The sequence below is a fragment of the Pistacia vera genome, unplaced genomic scaffold (assembly GCF_008641045.1).
Source record: "Pistacia vera cultivar Batoury unplaced genomic scaffold, PisVer_v2 Contig179, whole genome shotgun sequence".
In the NCBI taxonomy this organism is placed as follows: Eukaryota; Viridiplantae; Streptophyta; class Magnoliopsida; order Sapindales; family Anacardiaceae; genus Pistacia; species Pistacia vera.
In genome coordinates, this window is record NW_022195887.1 from 729,674 (window position 1) to 749,694 (window position 20,021).

The following is a 20,021-nucleotide window of genomic DNA, read 5'->3' on the forward strand; positions in this document are numbered from 1 at the left end:
TTATTTTATATTTTATTTATATTTATTCCTTTGTGATATTAAATATTGGTGTGAGTTTTTAAGAAGAGCAATGTTACGTAGTACAATAAATAAATACAATTACGTATCATATCATTCATGGTTTTTAAATAAAATTTTAGAAACAATTTATATACATATATTTAGCCATAATAGTATAAATCATGGTCAAATGTGTGATAAATAACTTGAAAAATGTGGAATAAATTATTATGGAGGGGATCATGTGAACTTATTTAAAATAAAAAATAAAAAAGGTTGAAAGTTGAAACAGGTTACAAAGTCAACAAAACTACATTTGCCACGAACCAAAAAGTACCAATACATTAATCTTGTACTCTGAAAATACCTACTTTTTATGGCGTTAATTTAAATTATAGAACAACATTAACTGAAAAATTAATAAACAGAAACTTTTTTTTATAAATCAACCACGAAAAAATTCAAGACCGACCGGTTCAGGCCCGTTCGTGGGCCAAGTAGAAGATGATGATGTAATAAAAGTGGGGACCATCAGATCTTTAAGATAAACTCTCAACATTGAGATGATAGAATTGATGAAAAAGTCGGGAGAATGGAGGGTGAAGATGTGATTATGATTTATGAGACATTTACTTAATGCCGACCATGCACCATGCATGTGCAGCAGCATGTGTAGTAGTAGCGACTCTTGCGTTGCGTTATATTTTTATGAATGTTTGGAGTTGGACCACTTTCTTATTGTTGACTTCACTGTGTCTCTCATTCTAACTTACTAATTAAAAACACCCATTTCTCAGGTAATAAGGGGATTAGAGGTTATTGGTTAAGGGATTATTGAATTTGTGGTTGGAGTGCAAGTATCCATTTGTTAATTATTGCAAATTCAAGGATGGAGATGGACAACCCACATGGAAGACAAAGACAGCATGATTTGATTAGGTGTGTCTTTCTTTTGTTACTAAACTAAGAACAGTGGAGGTTTAAAGTGTTAAAAGTGATATAAAACCTGCACAATGAATGATCCTTTTTTTTCAGTTAATCAGGTAGAGGTCGGCTAATAAGGATGTCAACCTAGCAACAGAATAAAACAAGCTATTAGGTATGGATGCCTGACTCTTCAATTATTATTATCATTTCGCTACATGTCAACAAAATTTAAAAGGAAATCAAATCAAATAAAAATATTAAATACACAAATAATGAAATAACAACCCAAAAATGTCTAAGTTCAATTCATTTGTCAGGAAGCAACCTGTTTTGAGTAGATGAAAGGGGACATCCAATCCAAGAGGTAAAGGTTGGAAAAGGCGGTCATGGATTCTAGTAAAAAGTAACATAAAATTAAAGAAATATGGTCCAACAATTACATATATCCAAACTCAAATATATTCTAATTCTACCACTATTTTCGGGACCTCCTAATTATTAGATTCCGAGTTCCAAGCATCTCCTCACGGCCAACTCACACTAGTACAACCACCTACAGACATATTGCTTCATATCATCACTTAACATATCCACCTATAAATCACTTGTTCTAACGGGAATAACCCCGTGGGTCCCCCATCACAAATATCATTCTAAACACCTCTTCCAATCACAAATATCTCACTTCTATCTGAAGCATACTATGGATATATGTACAATATCAGAAATTTGGGTGTTTAACTTCACCATGCCACTCTCCCAACCCTCCAAAAGGAAGAGACATTATCGTTATAAGAAACAGCATCTTTTCTACAAGTTGAACAAGCATAATTCAGCTTTAGTGGAAAACATACTTATAGCATTTATGATTAGGCAAATCCAATTCCAGATCACATGGTGTAGGGTACTAACTGTGTTTTCAAAAATATTTATGGATGAGTTTATCTATAAAAATCATTCCTCAATGTATAAATGGAATCAATGCCATGATGTACTGCACTGGATTTATGAACATATTATAACCAAACCAGAACCACAAGGTGGTTCATTCATGCTGTGGAAACTCCCAAACATTGCATAATCTTGTGGAATGCTAATATCAGTTAGTGACAAGCTTGACAATTTGGAATCAAATTCATAAGTTACATGATAATTACAAAGCAACAACAGCTCCTTTTGTATGTGACTCAGTCAAAAGCCAGATAAACAATGCACAAAGGTGGTTACCAATATTTTGAATCAATGCTCCAAAATTGTTTGCGTGCTGAAAAAAGGAACTACCCATAACTTCACACAAAATCAACCAAGGAATTTAACAATGTAGGATCTAATCTGTTATTTGCACAAAAATATACCTACTCAGATATTTTGATAATCCTCTCCAAGGAAAATGAACTCAGAAATTTTAACTCTCAAAAAATCACAAATGATACCTCCAAATCTCTTCTTTTGATAATTCTTCTGTGGAGTCATTTGAATTCCTTTTTTAGAGGACTGCCATCCTAATCAAGGCTTGATCTGAATAAGCAATGTCCAGGCCATTGAACCTTGACGTGGCAACCTCAGAGTCACTCTATCCCAAATCAAATCATTGTGGCTTCCCCGATAACATTGAGCTTGAAAGGAAATGAACAAGAGAAATATGGTTGACACGAACTGCCTTCAACAATCAACAAACTTCAGAATCCGGTGCTGGAAGATGTACTGCCTGACCTAAGAGTGCCTGCGGGTCGTCCATTACTGGTTTTGCTAATGACCCCCTTCCCAAAATACTCAGCAATCACAGAAAACCCATCCTTCGAGCTCTTTACTTGCTGGAAAAACCGATCTTGATCTTTGGAATTCTGCTCCAAGCTTCTCTTCATTTCCATAACAGATCTGTACTCTGGAGCACATTCTGGACATTCTTTTTCATTGTCACCAAGGCACCGCTGATGGAATGAGTGCATACACATAAAGTGCACAGCAGGAAGATCAAGGGTGAAAGTGCATGCAGTGCACTTGCTGAGCTGAAAGATTCTAGCATTTGTCCTAAGATCCTGAATTTCTTTTCTCATTGCCGAAGTATCTTCCTGCGCAATTTAAGGGCTCAATTAAATATCATTAATACACTCAATAAGTAATCAGATGTAACTAGTGAATCTGAAAGTGATTTTTTATCATGGAAAGTTTCAATAAAATCCATTGTCATTACTGATTGTCAAACCAATTCACATCATGAGGATATTGTCCAGCTTTAGAATTACTAAAGTAAGATTGAAAATGTTCAAATTCTTCTTATTTGTAGTAAGGCCATTGTTCAAGTCTTTTCAGATTTATATATTCATAAAAGGATTAGACTTCGTTTTAACACTTGCGTAAACATGTAAATACTTGGTTTCTCTTGAAGGCTGATACAGTCTCAAAGCAACATATGGCTACCCCATCAAGACCGAGAAACTTAATCTGGCCAAGCAATACTTTTTTTTTTTCCATATACCTTTTTCTGGAATTTGAGTTTATTTAAGCACACATGTCCCCCTACTTGATTAGCATGTTTGAAGTGAATACATGAAGTAGTGTAACCAGACCCTTCGGAATAGCTCTCCCAAGAAAAGAACTTGAATAAATTGCCACCTTCAATGAGATCCAGTGTTGGACAAAATGACAGAATTGGTGTATAAAAATAAATTAAATAATGAAACAATGCACAACAGGTAAGCACCAACCTGGTACTTCTCAATAGCTCGCCGGTCATCTTCAATTAACTTAGATTCCTGTTCAAGCTTACGAGCAATATAATCCTTTATGACAGAGAGTGTGAGACATGGATTCCTGGACAGCGTCTGGAGAACAATAATAGGAGGCAAGATGTCATCCCTTTCAATATACGTCAAAACTTCCTTTACTTCATTGGAGCAATCTTCTCCAAGTTCACCAAAATACTTCAGCAGATCTGCCCAAAGAGATGGATCTCCTCCTTTACCTGAATCTCCCAGCCTTTTGCAGCAAGCAATCAAACCGTCATGATCATGGGCCTGCATGTAGCAAGCAATTACCTCTTTATAAAGTTTCATCTTCTCATACAAATACAAAAGCCCTTCTTTAAATGCATTCATTTCACAAAGAATTATGGCCAGATCAACATCATAAAGTGGATGTTCCAGGTCAGACGGCCATGCATTCTTAAGTAACTGTAGCCCCTTCTCACACCTTTCCAGGCGGTCCTTCTCCTTATATATGTCTTTACGATCAGCAGTTAATTTTCCATTGGACTCAGCTTTTGATGCCACAGATGGTCCTGATCTTGTTTCAAGACTAAGATCTACCCCATTGCTGACTTGTGAGATTGATGGAAAGTTCAAGTCATTGGACAGGTACAGCTCCAAGAGAGTGTTATGAATTTCTACTTGAGCAGGTGAGTCTTTCACCTTGTTGGTATATTTTTCAAGAAAATCCATAAGGGACAGTGGATTATGGACAAAAATGTTAAGAAAATCAACAGGAGAGGGCAACATAGATATGTATGTGCTGCTTGAAGTTCCTCTTTTAGTAGATTCTCCATCCTCAGTACAAAGGGTCATGAGTATGTCAATTGTCTCCACTGGCTTGTGCTCTATGAGAATTTTACCATACTCTTTCACGGTCACCCCAGCTTGACTAGGTTCAAGGCTTGTGATATATTGCAACGCTTCATCATATCTACCAAGGTCCTCAAGTAAAATCTTCAAGTACAACTCATGCCTCCCTGCCTTCTTAGCAACATACATGGCATGCTCATGGTAATTGGCAGCACGACAGACCCTTATAGCAGTCTCAACATCAAACTTATGTTCCCCAACACCATCCTCACTTTTAATGAATAAATTCAACTTTTCAACATCTTTCAATTTGGTGTAGCAGTTTAACAAAAGAGTTGTATGATCTTTAGAAGCAAGCCCCTTTTCATGCAACTTTTCCAAGTAATTTGTAAGGTTATAGATTCTCTGTGCATCAAGAAACTTCTGTATTACATATGAAGGTTCAAGGTGACCAATGGTGTTAATGTACTGCGCCATGGCCTCATCATAATCCTGTTTGCTATAAAGATGATCCCCATACTTCCTTAACACTTCTGAAGTTGCAGCAGGATCAGCCTGCTGACTTTGAACAAGATTGATAGCAACTGTATAAAGGTTTTTCTTAAAGAGCATATCTAATTTGCTTTCCATATCCTTCTCTCCAATACACAAAACTGATTTGTCTGCCAATATAAGTATTATATTGCCCCACTCACATAGCATGTGAGAAACCTTTTTAACCACTAGACTGTGGGCTATTAAACGATTCTTCAGGTCATAAACATTGAAAATATTCTTGTCATTTCTTTGATCTGCAATGACACATAAAAGGTATCCACGAAACCATCCTAAAAACCTTTTCTCCCCTTCAAAAGCCCAACAAGGACCACGCCCATCAACATCATAAAAATACACAGCCTCAGGTCGACCAATTATCAACTCCTGATGACAAGACAACACAGAAAGTCAATCAGCTTTCAAAACCGTATAAATAAACAATTTTCTTTGCAACAGAATAATGCCAAAATGAAGGGCATCGAGAACTGCATACCGAGCGATCACTCATTGCAACACTATTGGCACTGCTTCCAGTCTGATCCAGGACTTGCCTCCTAGGTGGCTGGTTCTGCAAGCTGAACAAGCACACTGAATTTGGAGTCACAGAAAATAATTGAAGAGCTTGACCATCCACTCTGAACCCTAATCCCTTGATAGAGCATTGACTCTCATTCTGATTATCCACCTGAAGTTTGAAACGGGTAATACGTTCCCTCGCAATATCTCCTTTGATGCAGTAAATAAAACCATTATCTAAACCAATAGCTATAAGAAGTATCGGTGGAGCTTCTTCTAGTACTAGAAATGAAGTTATCTGCATCATATCATCATTATCATGATTTCCAAAATTTCATCAAATAAAATAAACACGATCACAATGCACAATGTTGGCTATTCACATCTTAATTCAGCTAAACAAATTTAGTAAATAACCAAACACTGCACTACCTTAGCTTCAGGAAACTGAATAGTAAATATTCGCAAAATTCCAATACAATCAGGACTTGTCGAGCTAGTTCCCTCTGGTTCCATTTTATCGAGGTCAAAAACCTTGAGACAGGTAGCCGATTGTTGTGGCGATACTTGTTCATCTTCTCCAACAGTTACCAGAAAGTTCCTTTGCTGCTCATAGAAAAAGAAAAATGCATCAGTTTCAACTTTCAAGCATCATGTATTACTAAAACAATTTGTTTATAATCAAGCATTATATATTACAACAATGACTTGTATACAATCAGACTACAAATTCAACTTCCTTTCCTTTATTTTAATTCATTTTCTCGAAAAACAAGCAGACCAAAACCTCTACGAAAAAAAATATATAATAATAAAGAAAAGCACAAAATAAGAGGACACGTGCACCTTGAGCTGCTGGAGGTAGAGGACAGAAGAAGAATGAGCTTGAAAGCCGAAATTGAACTTGAGGCCACGATCGAGGAGGCTCACGGAACCGTCGTCGCAGCCGATCACTACCTTGCCTCTGCCACTTGAGCAGCACGTGATCTTTCCCGTAACTTCCTCCGGAATCGTGCTCTTACCTCCGTATTTTTCCTCGAAGAATTCGAACTTCCTCCACTGGTACATATTGCTTTTTTCGTTGNAATGGACCTCCAAGCATTGCTTTTTCACACGCTAAATGGAACAGTATATCAAATACAAAACGTTTTGATGTTTATATATCCTTAAATTGTTACTAATTGACATCAAAATCATTGGGTACCATATGATTTATTACCAAGTGATGGTAGAGGTATGGTTGAATACTATGTAGCATTAAAAATGGTTAGATGAGCACCATGATATCAAGGCTGTGCGTTAGTTGCAACAATATGTGGAGAGAATTAGTTTGGTTGGGACATAATGATCAGACACTCAACCTAGCTAGTATCAAATACACTCTTTTAAAATTGCGTATAGAATATAAGAATATGACTATATATAAAATGTTAAAAAATCTACATGGAGAACTATATGCGAATCAATGCTCATTCAAACTGACAACAACCCAAAATTTAACAAACATAAAGCGCCATGTATGCTAAAACAACTTGGGATGGTAAGTAGGAAACTTGTCTCACAGCCAGTAACATTTCTAAAGGCTAACCTCATGGCCAGATTCTTCAGTTCAGTGGGACTGAAAAAAAGGAGAGCATTGCGTGGCTAATAAAACGCCAAATTCCAGCCGTCAGACGTCAGCTTCAACAAAGATTGCAAGAGCAAATCAGCGGCTGAGGTTGAGTAGAGGATGGATAAGATTGGTGTGAGGATAAGCAAGCAAAAAATATCCACTCCTTTACTTTTCAATAGCTCTTACTACGCACCGTTTCACCTTTGTTTTTTAGTGCGTAGTTGTGCACCACATGCTACTTGGAAAGCTAGTCCAATGCACGTGAAAGCAGCTATCAATACCCCCCCACCCCCTCCCATCACACACTCTCAAGTCTCAATTGTATTGTTTTCTGTTGAAAACAGTATATATATTACTTAAAATGGTATATGTTGATTTCGAGTCATAAAGGTGAAAAAGTAATGACCTAGTATTGCAGTGAGGATGGGGTCAAAATGTTCAATGATATTAGCCTATGGTGAACCCACAAGGAAACACCCTTTGAATCATACTTCATACAAATCTCTGCACCTCGTATTTGTACACGTTGTTATATATAAGACCCACATGAATATGTCATAAGGTATTATTTGTGGTATAGTTGCTCTTATCAAAATCATTGCTTTTCAGTCTATATACTTTTAACATTTAATAATTTATAAATTAAATAATTTAAACTTTTTTACCATCTTAATATATTCAAATTTATAACTCCATTTTACTTGTTTGAATTATCTGGTGTCGTTTTCATCGAAGATTTTTCTTTATTAGTATTCTTTTAATCCATCATAATAGTTGTTTTGCCATAGATGTTAATGAGGGCCGAATTGGATAATATATAAATTAAACGGGTTGTTCAGCAATCACTTTTATTATGTAATTATTTCTTTAATTTAACATCAATTGTCATGTCATACACTTCATAAACATAACATGACAGTCATGATTAATGACTTTATTATATCAATCTCAAGAATTGGATTAGAACAAAATAATACATAACAAAACCATGCAACGTCAGATTCTTTATATTTAATTAAGTTGGGTGATTATGACAATGGTGTCCTAATCAAAGTCCTAATTAAGAAACTTTATTTTAATTGAACTCGTTATAGCCAAAGGTCGGGGCACTCTCCTTGCACATTTGCCCTACATGTGTCTCACAATAAAATATTTCTCTTATAATTATTCATTTATGTATGCGACTCCGGCTTCCCATTTTTTAAGCAACGTTTAAGACACGAAATATCCTCGTCTCGGATTTGTCAACCAATAACGAGGCCTTACTTGTAAAACTAAATTCTAAAAGCCTCCAATTCATTTAAATTAATTAATATATTAATTTAACATTATCCTCTATGTTAATTGTTGTTAGACTTGCATTAATCAACTCTTGTAACAACAACGAGTTTTGAAGTTTGGGAAGGTTTATAAATTCCTCGACCAGACCCTTCGGATAGCTCTCCCAAGAAAAGAACTTGAATAAATTGCCACCTTCAATGAGATCCAGTGTTGGACAAAATGACAGAATTGGTGTATAAAATAAATTAAATAATGAAACAATGCACAACAGGTAGCACCAACTGGTACTTCCAATAGCTCGCCGGTCATCTAATTAACTTAGATTCCTGTTCAAGCTTACGAGCAATATAATCCTTTATGACAGAGAGTGTGAGAATGGATTCTGGACAGGTCTGGAGAACAATAATAGGAGGCAAGATGTCATCCTTTCAATATACGTCAAAACTTCCTTACTTCATGGAGCAATCTTCTCCAAGTTCACCAAAATACTTCAGCAGATCTGCCAAAGAGATGGATCCTCCTTTACCTGAATTCCAGCCTTAGCAAGCAAGCAAAACCGTCATGATCATGGGCCTGCATGTAGCAAGCAATTACCTCTTTATAAAGTTTCATCTTCTCTACAAATACAAACGCCTTCTTTAAATGCATTCATTTCACAAAGAATTATGGCCAGATCAACATCATAAAGTGGATGTTCCAGGTCAGACGGCCATGCATCTTAAGTAACTTTAGCCCCTTCTCACCCTTTCCAGGCGGTCCTTCTCCATATGTCTTAGATCAGCAGTTAATTTCCATTGGACTCAGCTTTGATCCACAGATGGTCTGATCTTGTTCAGACTAAGATCTACCCATTGTGAATGTGAGATTGATGGAAAGTTCAAGTCATGGACAGGTACAGCTCCAAGAGAGTGTTATGAATTTCTACTTGGCAGGTGAGTCTTTCACCTTGTTGGATATTTTTCAAGAAAATCCATAAGGGACAGTGGATTATGGACAAAAATGTTAGAAAATCAACAGGAGGGCAACATAGATATGTATGTGCTGCTTGAAGTTCCTCTTTTAGTAGATTCTCCATCCTCAGTACAAAGGGTCATGAGTATGTCAATTGTCTCCACTGGCTTGTGCTCTATGAGAATTTTACCATCTTCACGTCACCCAGCTTGACTAGGTTCAAGGCTTGTGATATATTGCAACGCTTCATCATATCTACCAAGGTCCTCAAGTAAAATCTTCAAGTAACTCATGCCTCCTGCCTTCTTAGCAACATACATGGCATGCTCATGGTAATTGGCAGCACGACAGACCCTTATAGCAGTCTCAACATCAAACTTAGTTCCCCAACACCATCCTCACTTTAATGAATAAATTCAACTTTCAACATCTTTCAATTTGGTGTAGCAGTTTAACAAAAGAGTGTATGATCTTTAGAAGCAAGCCCCTTTTCATGCAACTTTCCAAGTAATTTGTAAGGTTATAGATTCTCTGTGCATCAAGAAACTTCTGTATTACATATGAAGGTTCAAGGTGACCAAGGTGTTAATGTACTGCGCCATGGCCTCATCATATCCGTTTTGCTATAAAGATGATCCCCATACTTCCTTAACACTTCTGAAGTTGCAGCAGGATCAGCCTGCTGACTTTGAACAAGATTGATAGCAACTGGATAAAGGTTTCTTAAAGAGCATATCTAATTTGCTTTCCATATCCTTCTCTCCAATACACAAAACTGATTTGTCTGCAATATAAGTATTATATTGCCCCACTCACATAGCATGTGAGAAACCTCTTTAACCACTAGACTGTGGGCTATTAAACATTCTTCAGGTCATAAACATTGAAAATATTTTGTCATTTCTTTGATCTGCAATGACACACTAAAAGGTATCCACGAAACCATCCTAAAAACCTTTTCTCTCCTTCAAAGGCCCAACAAGGACCACGCCCATCAACATCATAAAAATACACAGCTCAGGTCGACCAATTATCAACTCCTGATGACAAGACAACACAGAAAGTCAATCAGCTTTCAAAACCGTAAATAAACAATTTTCTTTGCAACAGAATAATGCCAAAATGAAGGGCATCGAGAACTGCATACCGAGCGATCACTCATTGCAACACTATTGGCACGCTTCCAGTCTGATCAGGACTTGCCTCCTAGGTGGCTGGTTCTGCAAGTGAACAAGCACACTGAATTTGAGTCACAGAAAATAATTGAAGGCTTGACCATCCACTCGAACCCTAATCCCTTGATAGAGAATGACTCTCATTCTGATATCCACCTGAAGTGAAACGGGTAATCGTTCCCTCGCAATATCTCCTTTGATGCAGTAAATAAAACCATTATCTAAACCAATAGCTATAAGAAGTATCGGTGGAGCTTCTTCTAGTACTAGAAATGAGTATCTGCATCATATCATCATATCATGATTTCCAAAATTTCATCAAATAAAATAAACACGATCACAATGCACAATGTTGGCATTCACATCTTAATTCAGCTAAACAAATTTAGTAATAATCAAAACACTGCACTACCTTAGCTTCAGGAAACTGAATAGTAAAATTCGCAAAATTCCAATACAATCAGGACTTGTCGAGCTAGTTCCCCTGTTCCATTTTATCGAGGTCAAAAACCTTGAGACAGGTAGCCGATTGTGTGGCGATACTTGTCATCTTCTCCAACAGTTACCAAAAGTTCCTTTGCTGCTCATAGAAAAAGAAAAATGCATATAGTTCAACTTCAAGCATCATTATTACTAAAACAATTTGTTTATAATCAAGCATTATAATTACAAACATGACTTGTAACAACAGACTACAAATTCAACTTCCTTTCCTTATTTTAATTCATTTTCTCGAAAAACAAGCAGACCAAACCTCTACGAAAAAAAAAATATAATAATAAAGAAAAGCACAAAATAAGAGGAAACGTGCACTTGAGCTGCGGAGGTAGAGGACAGAAAGAATGAGCTGAAAGCCGAAATTGAACTTGAGGCCACGATCGAGGAGGCTCACGGAACCGTCGTCGCAGCGATCACTACCTTGCCTCTGCCACTGAGCAGCAAGTGATCTTTCCCGTAATCCTCCGGAATCGTGCTCTTACTCCGTATTTTCCTCGAAGAATTCGAACTTCCTCCACTGGTACATATTGCTTTTCGTTGACCAAACGGCTCTGCTTTCGCTCAGTTTCCGATCAGACGGTTACTGAATTTCGGGAGATGGATCGGGATGTACCATCCCTCCGTCCTCGTATAAAGATTGTGTAGATGTGTTTTTCGTTGCTTTCGTTTGAATCGTGATAAATGAAACGCCAGCGTTTAGTTACGCGCTACTGAGCTGAAGTGTTGCGATATTTTCTTATTAGTAAGCAATGTTTTAAAAACCGACTTGGGGTGAAATCGGCAAAAATTCCGGGTCTCGGGTTAACTGGTTTAACCAGTTTGACGCTGATCAAACCAGTTGACAAATTTTTTAAAATTTAGCAAATATATCCCTATAAATTACATAAGTTCTATAGGTTTAAATTTATCAAACACACCCTAACTACAAACGACGGCGACTAACTAGCGGTGGCGACACCTGGATGCAACCCAGTCGTCCCTTGAGCATTTCCATCAAAATATACCCAAGATTTGGCCGAATAGGTTTGATTTTGGTCAGATTTCACCGACATCGACGTCAGCATTCCAGGCCAGATCTCATCGATTCCGGCACACAAACAACCCTCCCCATCACCCCAGAATTACTCCCCTTTTCCTCCCGACCAAAGCCACCTCACCCCACCCGTTAGCCTCATCAATCGCTGAAAAAATCATCGTTGCTGCTGCCAGTTTTGTTCGATTTCCGGTCGATTTACTCACGGGAAATCAAATCTTTCACCACCATACATTCACCGGAAATTGCTCTTCAAAAGTCCCAACATCCAACAATTAATTGTTCGCCGATCATCACCAGAAACCTAGGGTATGGGTGAATAGGAAAAATAAACATGGCCCGTTGAAGCTTCTGGGTCCCGGTTCAACCGGCCAGCCAGGCCAGGTTTTAAAACATTGTTAGTAAGGAAATAATACAGCTACCGAAAGTAGTGCATTGAATCTGTGCATCAAATGACGTGATAAAATCTTGATCGTGATTAATATTTAATTATAATTAATGGACGATCATAATTTTGTTACATCATTCAGTGCCGTAAGTAATATTAATTAGTGTAAGTAATTGATCTGGGATAATATAGGAGAAGGAATAATTTATTAAATTGACTCAACATTAAATAAAAATATATTGTTTTTATTACTTGTACAATAATTTTTAATACTTATCTGTATCAGGCATTGCTGTATCATTTACTTTAGTCCATGGGGATAAAAATGTACTAAACTAATTAATGATTTTATATTAGAGTTATTAAAATGCTAACGCTTATTTCTATAATTTATATTAACGAATAATACATAAAATTATATAATTCAATAATTTTAATCAAAGCACAACAGGATGTGGGTGTTGGGTCAAATGAAGCCGATCTGGGGACTTTACAAGGCCTGAATGTGGTTAGTAATGAAGGGCCCAACATACCAAACCCAAATGAAAATCTACGATCCGTTTCATCCGCGTGGATGCCTGAAATAATAGCTTTGATCCTTTTTTTTCAGTTAATCAGGTAGAGGTCGGCTAATAAGGATGTCAACCTAGCAACAAAATAAAACAAGCTACTAGGTATGGATGCCTGACTCTTCAATTATTATTATCATTTCGCTACATGTCAACAAAATTTAAAAGGAAATCAAATCAAATAAAAATATTAAATACATAAATAATTAAATAATTAAATAACAACCCAAAAATGTCTAAGTTCAATTCATTTGTCAGGAAGCAACCTGTTTTGAGTAGATGAAAGGGGACATCCAAGAGGTAAAGGTTGGAAAAGGCGGTCATGGATTCTAGTAAAAAGTAACATAAAATTAAAGAAATATGGTCCAACAATTACATATATCCAAACTCAAATATATTCTAATTCTACCACTATTTTCGGGACCTCCTAATTATTAGATTCCGAGTTCCAAGCATCTCCTCACGGCCAACTCACACTAGTACAACCACCTACAGACATATTGCTTCATATCATCACTTAACATATCCACCTATAAATCACTTGTTCTAACGGGAATAACCCCGTGGGTCCCCCATCACAAATATCATTCTAAACACCTCTTCCAATCACAAATATCTCACTTCTATCTGAAGCATACTATGGATATATGTACAATATCAGAAATTTGGGTGTTTAACTTCACCATGCCACTCTCCCAACCCTCCAAAAGGAAGAGACATTATCGTTATAAGAAACAGCATCTTTTCTACAAGTTGAACAAGCATAATTCAGCTTTAGTGGAAAACATACTTATAGCATTTATGATTAGGCAAATCCAATTCCAGATCACATGGTGTAGGGTACTAACTGTGTTTTCAAAAATATTTATGGATGAGTTTATCTATAAAAATCATTCCTCAATGTATAAATGGAATCAATGCCATGATGTACTGCACTGGATTTATGAACATATTATAACCAAACCAGAACCACAAGGTGGTTCATTCATGCTGTGGAAACTCCCAAACATTGCATAATCTTGTGGAATGCTAATATCAGTTAGTGACAAGCTTGACAATTTGGAATCAAATTCATAAGTTACATGATAATTACAAAGCAACAACAGCTCCTTTTGTATGTGACTCAGTCAAAAGCCAGATAAACAATGCACAAAGGTGGTTACCAATATTTTGAATCAATGCTCCAAAATTGTTTGCGTGCTGAAAAAAGGAACTACCCATAACTTCACACAAAATCAACCAAGGAATTTAACAATGTAGGATCTAATCTGTTATTTGCACAAAAATATACCTACTCAGATATTTTGATAATCCTCTCCAAGGAAAATGAACTCAGAAATTTTAACTCTCAAAAAATCACAAATGATACCTCCAAATCTCTTCTTTTGATAATTCTTCTGTGGAGTCATTTGAATTCCTTTTTTAGAGGACTGCCATCCTAATCAAGGCTTGATCTGAATAAGCAATGTCCAGGCCATTGAACCTTGACGTGGCAACCTCAGAGTCACTCTATCCCAAATCAAATCATTGTGGCTTCCCCGATAACATTGAGCTTGAAAGGAAATGAACAAGAGAAATATGGTTGACACGAACTGCCTTCAACAATCAACAAACTTCAGAATCCGGTGCTGGAAGATGTACTGCCTGACCTAAGAGTGCCTGCGGGTCGTCCATTACTGGTTTTGCTAATGACCCCCTTCCCAAAATACTCAGCAATCACAGAAAACCCATCCTTCGAGCTCTTTACTTGCTGGAAAAACCGATCTTGATCTTTGGAATTCTGCTCCAAGCTTCTCTTCATTTCCATAACAGATCTGTACTCTGGAGCACATTCTGGACATTCTTTTTCATTGTCACCAAGGCACCGCTGATGGAATGAGTGCATACACATAAAGTGCACAGCAGGAAGATCAAGGGTGAAAGTGCATGCAGTGCACTTGCTGAGCTGAAAGATTCTAGCATTTGTCCTAAGATCCTGAATTTCTTTTCTCATTGCCGAAGTATCTTCCTGCGCAATTTAAGGGCTCAATTAAATATCATTAATACACTCAATAAGTAATCAGATGTAACTAGTGAATCTGAAAGTGATTTTTTATCATGGAAAGTTTCAATAAAATCCATTGTCATTACTGATTGTCAAACCAATTCACATCATGAGGATATTGTCCAGCTTTAGAATTACTAAAGTAAGATTGAAAATGTTCAAATTCTTCTTATTTGTAGTAAGGCCATTGTTCAAGTCTTTTCAGATTTATATATTCATAAAAGGATTAGACTTCGTTTTAACACTTGCGTAAACATGTAAATACTTGGTTTCTCTTGAAGGCTGATACAGTCTCAAAGCAACATATGGCTACCCCATCAAGACCGAGAAACTTAATCTGGCCAAGCAATACTTTTTTTTTTTCCATATACCTTTTTCTGGAATTTGAGTTTATTTAAGCACACATGTCCCCCTACTTGATTAGCATGTTTGAAGTGAATACATGAAGTAGTGTAACCAGACCCTTCGGAATAGCTCTCCCAAGAAAAGAACTTGAATAAATTGCCACCTTCAATGAGATCCAGTGTTGGACAAAATGACAGAATTGGTGTATAAAAATAAATTAAATAATGAAACAATGCACAACAGGTAAGCACCAACCTGGTACTTCTCAATAGCTCGCCGGTCATCTTCAATTAACTTAGATTCCTGTTCAAGCTTACGAGCAATATAATCCTTTATGACAGAGAGTGTGAGACATGGATTCCTGGACAGCGTCTGGAGAACAATAATAGGAGGCAAGATGTCATCCCTTTCAATATACGTCAAAACTTCCTTTACTTCATTGGAGCAATCTTCTCCAAGTTCACCAAAATACTTCAGCAGATCTGCCCAAAGAGATGGATCTCCTCCTTTACCTGAATCTCCCAGCCTTTTGCAGCAAGCAATCAAACCGTCATGATCATGGGCCTGCATGTAGCAAGCAATTACCTCTTTATAAAGTTTCATCTTCTCATACAAATACAAAAGCCCTTCTTTAAATGCATTCATTTCACAAAGAATTATGGCCAGATCAACATCATAAAGTGGATGTTCCAGGTCAGACGGCCATGCATTCTTAAGTAACTGTAGCCCCTTCTCACACCTTTCCAGGCGGTCCTTCTCCTTATATATGTCTTTACGATCAGCAGTTAATTTTCCATTGGACTCAGCTTTTGATGCCACAGATGGTCCTGATCTTGTTTCAAGACTAAGATCTACCCCATTGCTGACTTGTGAGATTGATGGAAAGTTCAAGTCATTGGACAGGTACAGCTCCAAGAGAGTGTTATGAATTTCTACTTGAGCAGGTGAGTCTTTCACCTTGTTGGTATATTTTTCAAGAAAATCCATAAGGGACAGTGGATTATGGACAAAAATGTTAAGAAAATCAACAGGAGAGGGCAACATAGATATGTATGTGCTGCTTGAAGTTCCTCTTTTAGTAGATTCTCCATCCTCAGTACAAAGGGTCATGAGTATGTCAATTGTCTCCACTGGCTTGTGCTCTATGAGAATTTTACCATACTCTTTCACGGTCACCCCAGCTTGACTAGGTTCAAGGCTTGTGATATATTGCAACGCTTCATCATATCTACCAAGGTCCTCAAGTAAAATCTTCAAGTACAACTCATGCCTCCCTGCCTTCTTAGCAACATACATGGCATGCTCATGGTAATTGGCAGCACGACAGACCCTTATAGCAGTCTCAACATCAAACTTATGTTCCCCAACACCATCCTCACTTTTAATGAATAAATTCAACTTTTCAACATCTTTCAATTTGGTGTAGCAGTTTAACAAAAGAGTTGTATGATCTTTAGAAGCAAGCCCCTTTTCATGCAACTTTTCCAAGTAATTTGTAAGGTTATAGATTCTCTGTGCATCAAGAAACTTCTGTATTACATATGAAGGTTCAAGGTGACCAATGGTGTTAATGTACTGCGCCATGGCCTCATCATAATCCTGTTTGCTATAAAGATGATCCCCATACTTCCTTAACACTTCTGAAGTTGCAGCAGGATCAGCCTGCTGACTTTGAACAAGATTGATAGCAACTGTATAAAGGTTTTTCTTAAAGAGCATATCTAATTTGCTTTCCATATCCTTCTCTCCAATACACAAAACTGATTTGTCTGCCAATATAAGTATTATATTGCCCCACTCACATAGCATGTGAGAAACCTTTTTAACCACTAGACTGTGGGCTATTAAACGATTCTTCAGGTCATAAACATTGAAAATATTCTTGTCATTTCTTTGATCTGCAATGACACATAAAAGGTATCCACGAAACCATCCTAAAAACCTTTTCTCCCCTTCAAAAGCCCAACAAGGACCACGCCCATCAACATCATAAAAATACACAGCCTCAGGTCGACCAATTATCAACTCCTGATGACAAGACAACACAGAAAGTCAATCAGCTTTCAAAACCGTATAAATAAACAATTTTCTTTGCAACAGAATAATGCCAAAATGAAGGGCATCGAGAACTGCATACCGAGCGATCACTCATTGCAACACTATTGGCACTGCTTCCAGTCTGATCCAGGACTTGCCTCCTAGGTGGCTGGTTCTGCAAGCTGAACAAGCACACTGAATTTGGAGTCACAGAAAATAATTGAAGAGCTTGACCATCCACTCTGAACCCTAATCCCTTGATAGAGCATTGACTCTCATTCTGATTATCCACCTGAAGTTTGAAACGGGTAATACGTTCCCTCGCAATATCTCCTTTGATGCAGTAAATAAAACCATTATCTAAACCAATAGCTATAAGAAGTATCGGTGGAGCTTCTTCTAGTACTAGAAATGAAGTTATCTGCATCATATCATCATTATCATGATTTCCAAAATTTCATCAAATAAAATAAACACGATCACAATGCACAATGTTGGCTATTCACATCTTAATTCAGCTAAACAAATTTAGTAAATAATCAAACACTGCACTACCTTAGCTTCAGGAAACTGAATAGTAAATATTCGCAAAATTCCAATACAATCAGGACTTGTCGAGCTAGTTCCCTCTGGTTCCATTTTATCGAGGTCAAAAACCTTGAGACAGGTAGCCGATTGTTGTGGCGATACTTGTTCATCTTCTCCAACAGTTACCAAAAAGTTCCTTTGCTGCTCATAGAAAAAGAAAAATGCATCAGTTTCAACCTTCAAGCATCATTTATTACTAAAACAATTTGTTTATAATCAAGCATTATATATTACAACAATGACTTGTATACAATCAGACTACAAATTCAACTTCCTTTCCTTTATTTTAATTCATTTTCTCGAAAAACAAGCAGACCAAAACCTCTACGAAAAAAAAAATATAATAATAAAGAAAAGCACAAAATAAGAGGAAACGTGCACCTTGAGCTGCTGGAGGTAGAGGACAGAAGAGGAATGAGCTTGAAAGCCGAAATTGAACTTGAGGCCACGATCGAGGAGGCTCACGGAACCGTCGTCGCAGCCGATCACTACCTTGCCTCTGCCACTTGAGCAGCAAGTGATCTTTCCCGTAACTTCCTCCGGAATCGTGCTCTTACCTCCGTATTTTTCCTCGAAGAATTCGAACTTCCTCCACTGGTACATATTGCTTTCTTCGTTGACCAAACGGCTCTGCTTTCGCTCAGTTTCCGATCAGACGGTTACTGAATTTCGAGGGGAGATGGATCGGGATGTACAATCCCTCCGTCCTGTATAAAGATTGTTGTAGATGTTTTTCTGTTGCTTTCGTTTTGAATCGTGAATAAATGAAACGCCAGCGTTTAGTTACGCGCTACTGAGCTGAAGTGTTGCGATATTTTTCTTATTAGTAAGCAATGTTTTAAAACCCGACTTGGGGTGAAATCCGGCAAAACTTCCGGGTCTCGGGTTAACTGGTTTAACCAGTTTGACGCTGATCAAACCAGTTGACAAATTTTTTTAAAATTTAGCAAATATATCCCTATAAATTACAATTAAGTTCCTATAGGTTTAAAATTTATCAAACACACCCTAACTACAAATCGACCGGCGACTAACTAGCGGTGGCGACACCCTGGATGCAACCCCAGTCGTCCCTTGAGCCCATTTCCATCAAAATATACCCAAGATTTGGCCGAAATAGGTTTGATTTTGGTCAGATTTCACCGACATCGACGTCAGCATTCCAGGCCAGATCTCATCGATTCCGGCAACAACAACCCTCCCCATCACCCCAGAATTACTCCCCTTTTCCTCCCGACCAAAAGCCACCTCACCCCACCCTCGTTAGCCTCATCAATCGCTGAAAAAATCTCATCGTTGCTGCTGCCAGTTTTGTTCGATTTCCGGTCGATTTACTCACGGGAAATCAAATCTTTCACCACCATTACATTCACCGGAAATTGCTCTTCAAAAGTCCCAACATTCCAACAATTAATTGTTCGCCGATCATCACCAGAAATCCTAGGGTATTGGGGTGAATAGGAAAAAATTAAACATGGCCCGTTGAAGCTTCTGGGTCCCGGTTCAACCGGCCAAGCCAGGCCAGGTTTTAAAACATTGTTAGTAAGGAAATAATACAGCTACCGAAAGTAGTGCATTGAATCTGTGCATCAAATGACGTGATAAAATCTTGATCGTGATTAATATTTAATTATAATTAATGGACGATCATAATTTTGTTACATCATTCAGTGCCGTAAGTAATATTAATTAGTATGTAAGTAATTGATCTGGGATAATATAGGAGAAGGAAATAATTTATTAAATTTGACTCCAACATTAAATAAAAATATCATTTGTTTATTTACTTGTACAATAATTTTTTAATACTTATCTGTATCAGGCATTTGCTATATCATTTACTTTTGTCAATGGGGATAAAAACATGTACTAAACTAATTAAAGATTTTATATTATGAGTTATTAAAATGCTAACGCTTATTTCTATAATTTATATTAACGAATAATACATAAAATTATA

General features: G+C 37.2%; 2 protein-coding genes and 1 pseudogene across 6 annotated transcripts; all 3 read right to left on the bottom strand.

Annotated features, from left to right (window-relative positions):
* Positions 1–1,376: 1,376 nt before the first annotated feature.
* On the bottom strand, positions 1,377–18,760 carry LOC116126291 (vacuolar protein-sorting-associated protein 11 homolog). Of its 3 annotated transcripts, none has more exons than XR_004127464.1 (7): positions 18,681–18,760; positions 6,387–6,624; positions 5,973–6,146; positions 5,518–5,838; positions 3,636–5,408; positions 2,361–2,999; positions 1,377–1,480 (listed from the first exon to the last, which is right to left on the bottom strand). XR_004127464.1 is itself a non-coding variant. In XM_031411986.1 (6 exons), the coding sequence occupies exons 2-6, from the start codon at positions 6,606–6,608 to the stop codon at positions 2,607–2,609; spliced, it is 2,883 nt and encodes a 960-aa protein (XP_031267846.1). In that variant the 5' UTR covers positions 6,609–6,624; positions 18,681–18,760; the 3' UTR covers positions 1,928–2,606. The 3 variants fall into 3 exon arrangements, 1 of the variants encoding a protein (XP_031267846.1); XR_004127463.1 differs by lacking the exon at positions 1,377–1,480 and adding an exon at positions 1,528–1,737; XM_031411986.1 differs by lacking the exon at positions 1,377–1,480 and having other exon boundaries at positions 1,928–2,999.
* Positions 8,739–11,583, bottom strand: LOC116126325 (annotated as a pseudogene).
* LOC116126290 (vacuolar protein-sorting-associated protein 11 homolog) lies at positions 13,433–18,692 on the bottom strand. Of its 3 annotated transcripts, none has more exons than XR_004127462.1 (6): positions 18,443–18,692; positions 18,029–18,202; positions 17,574–17,894; positions 15,692–17,464; positions 14,417–15,055; positions 13,433–13,536 (listed from the first exon to the last, which is right to left on the bottom strand). XR_004127462.1 is itself a non-coding variant. In XM_031411985.1 (5 exons), the coding sequence occupies exons 1-5, from the start codon at positions 18,662–18,664 to the stop codon at positions 14,663–14,665; spliced, it is 2,883 nt and encodes a 960-aa protein (XP_031267845.1). In that variant the 5' UTR covers positions 18,665–18,692; the 3' UTR covers positions 13,984–14,662. The 3 variants fall into 3 exon arrangements, 1 of the variants encoding a protein (XP_031267845.1); XR_004127461.1 differs by lacking the exon at positions 13,433–13,536 and adding an exon at positions 13,581–13,793; XM_031411985.1 differs by lacking the exon at positions 13,433–13,536 and having other exon boundaries at positions 13,984–15,055.
* Positions 18,761–20,021: the final 1,261 nt, after the last annotated feature.

Excerpts from the sequence above, each read along its gene's own strand:
- LOC116126291 (XM_031411986.1), bottom strand. The coding sequence starts at position 6,608 with ATGTACCAGTGGAGGAAGTTCGAATTCTTCGAGGAAAAATACGGAGGT. Across the intron at positions 6,147-6,386 it reads TCTACCTCCAGCAGCTCAAG|CAAAGGAACTTTCTGGTAAC; the intron begins GTGCACGTGTCC and ends TTCTATGAGCAG. Across the intron at positions 5,409-5,517 it reads TTGCAATGAGTGATCGCTCG|GAGTTGATAATTGGTCGACC; the intron begins GTATGCAGTTCT and ends TCTTGTCATCAG.
- LOC116126290 (XM_031411985.1), bottom strand. The coding sequence starts at position 18,664 with ATGTACCAGTGGAGGAAGTTCGAATTCTTCGAGGAAAAATACGGAGGT. Across the intron at positions 18,203-18,442 it reads TCTACCTCCAGCAGCTCAAG|CAAAGGAACTTTTTGGTAAC; the intron begins GTGCACGTTTCC and ends TTCTATGAGCAG. Across the intron at positions 17,465-17,573 it reads TTGCAATGAGTGATCGCTCG|GAGTTGATAATTGGTCGACC; the intron begins GTATGCAGTTCT and ends TCTTGTCATCAG.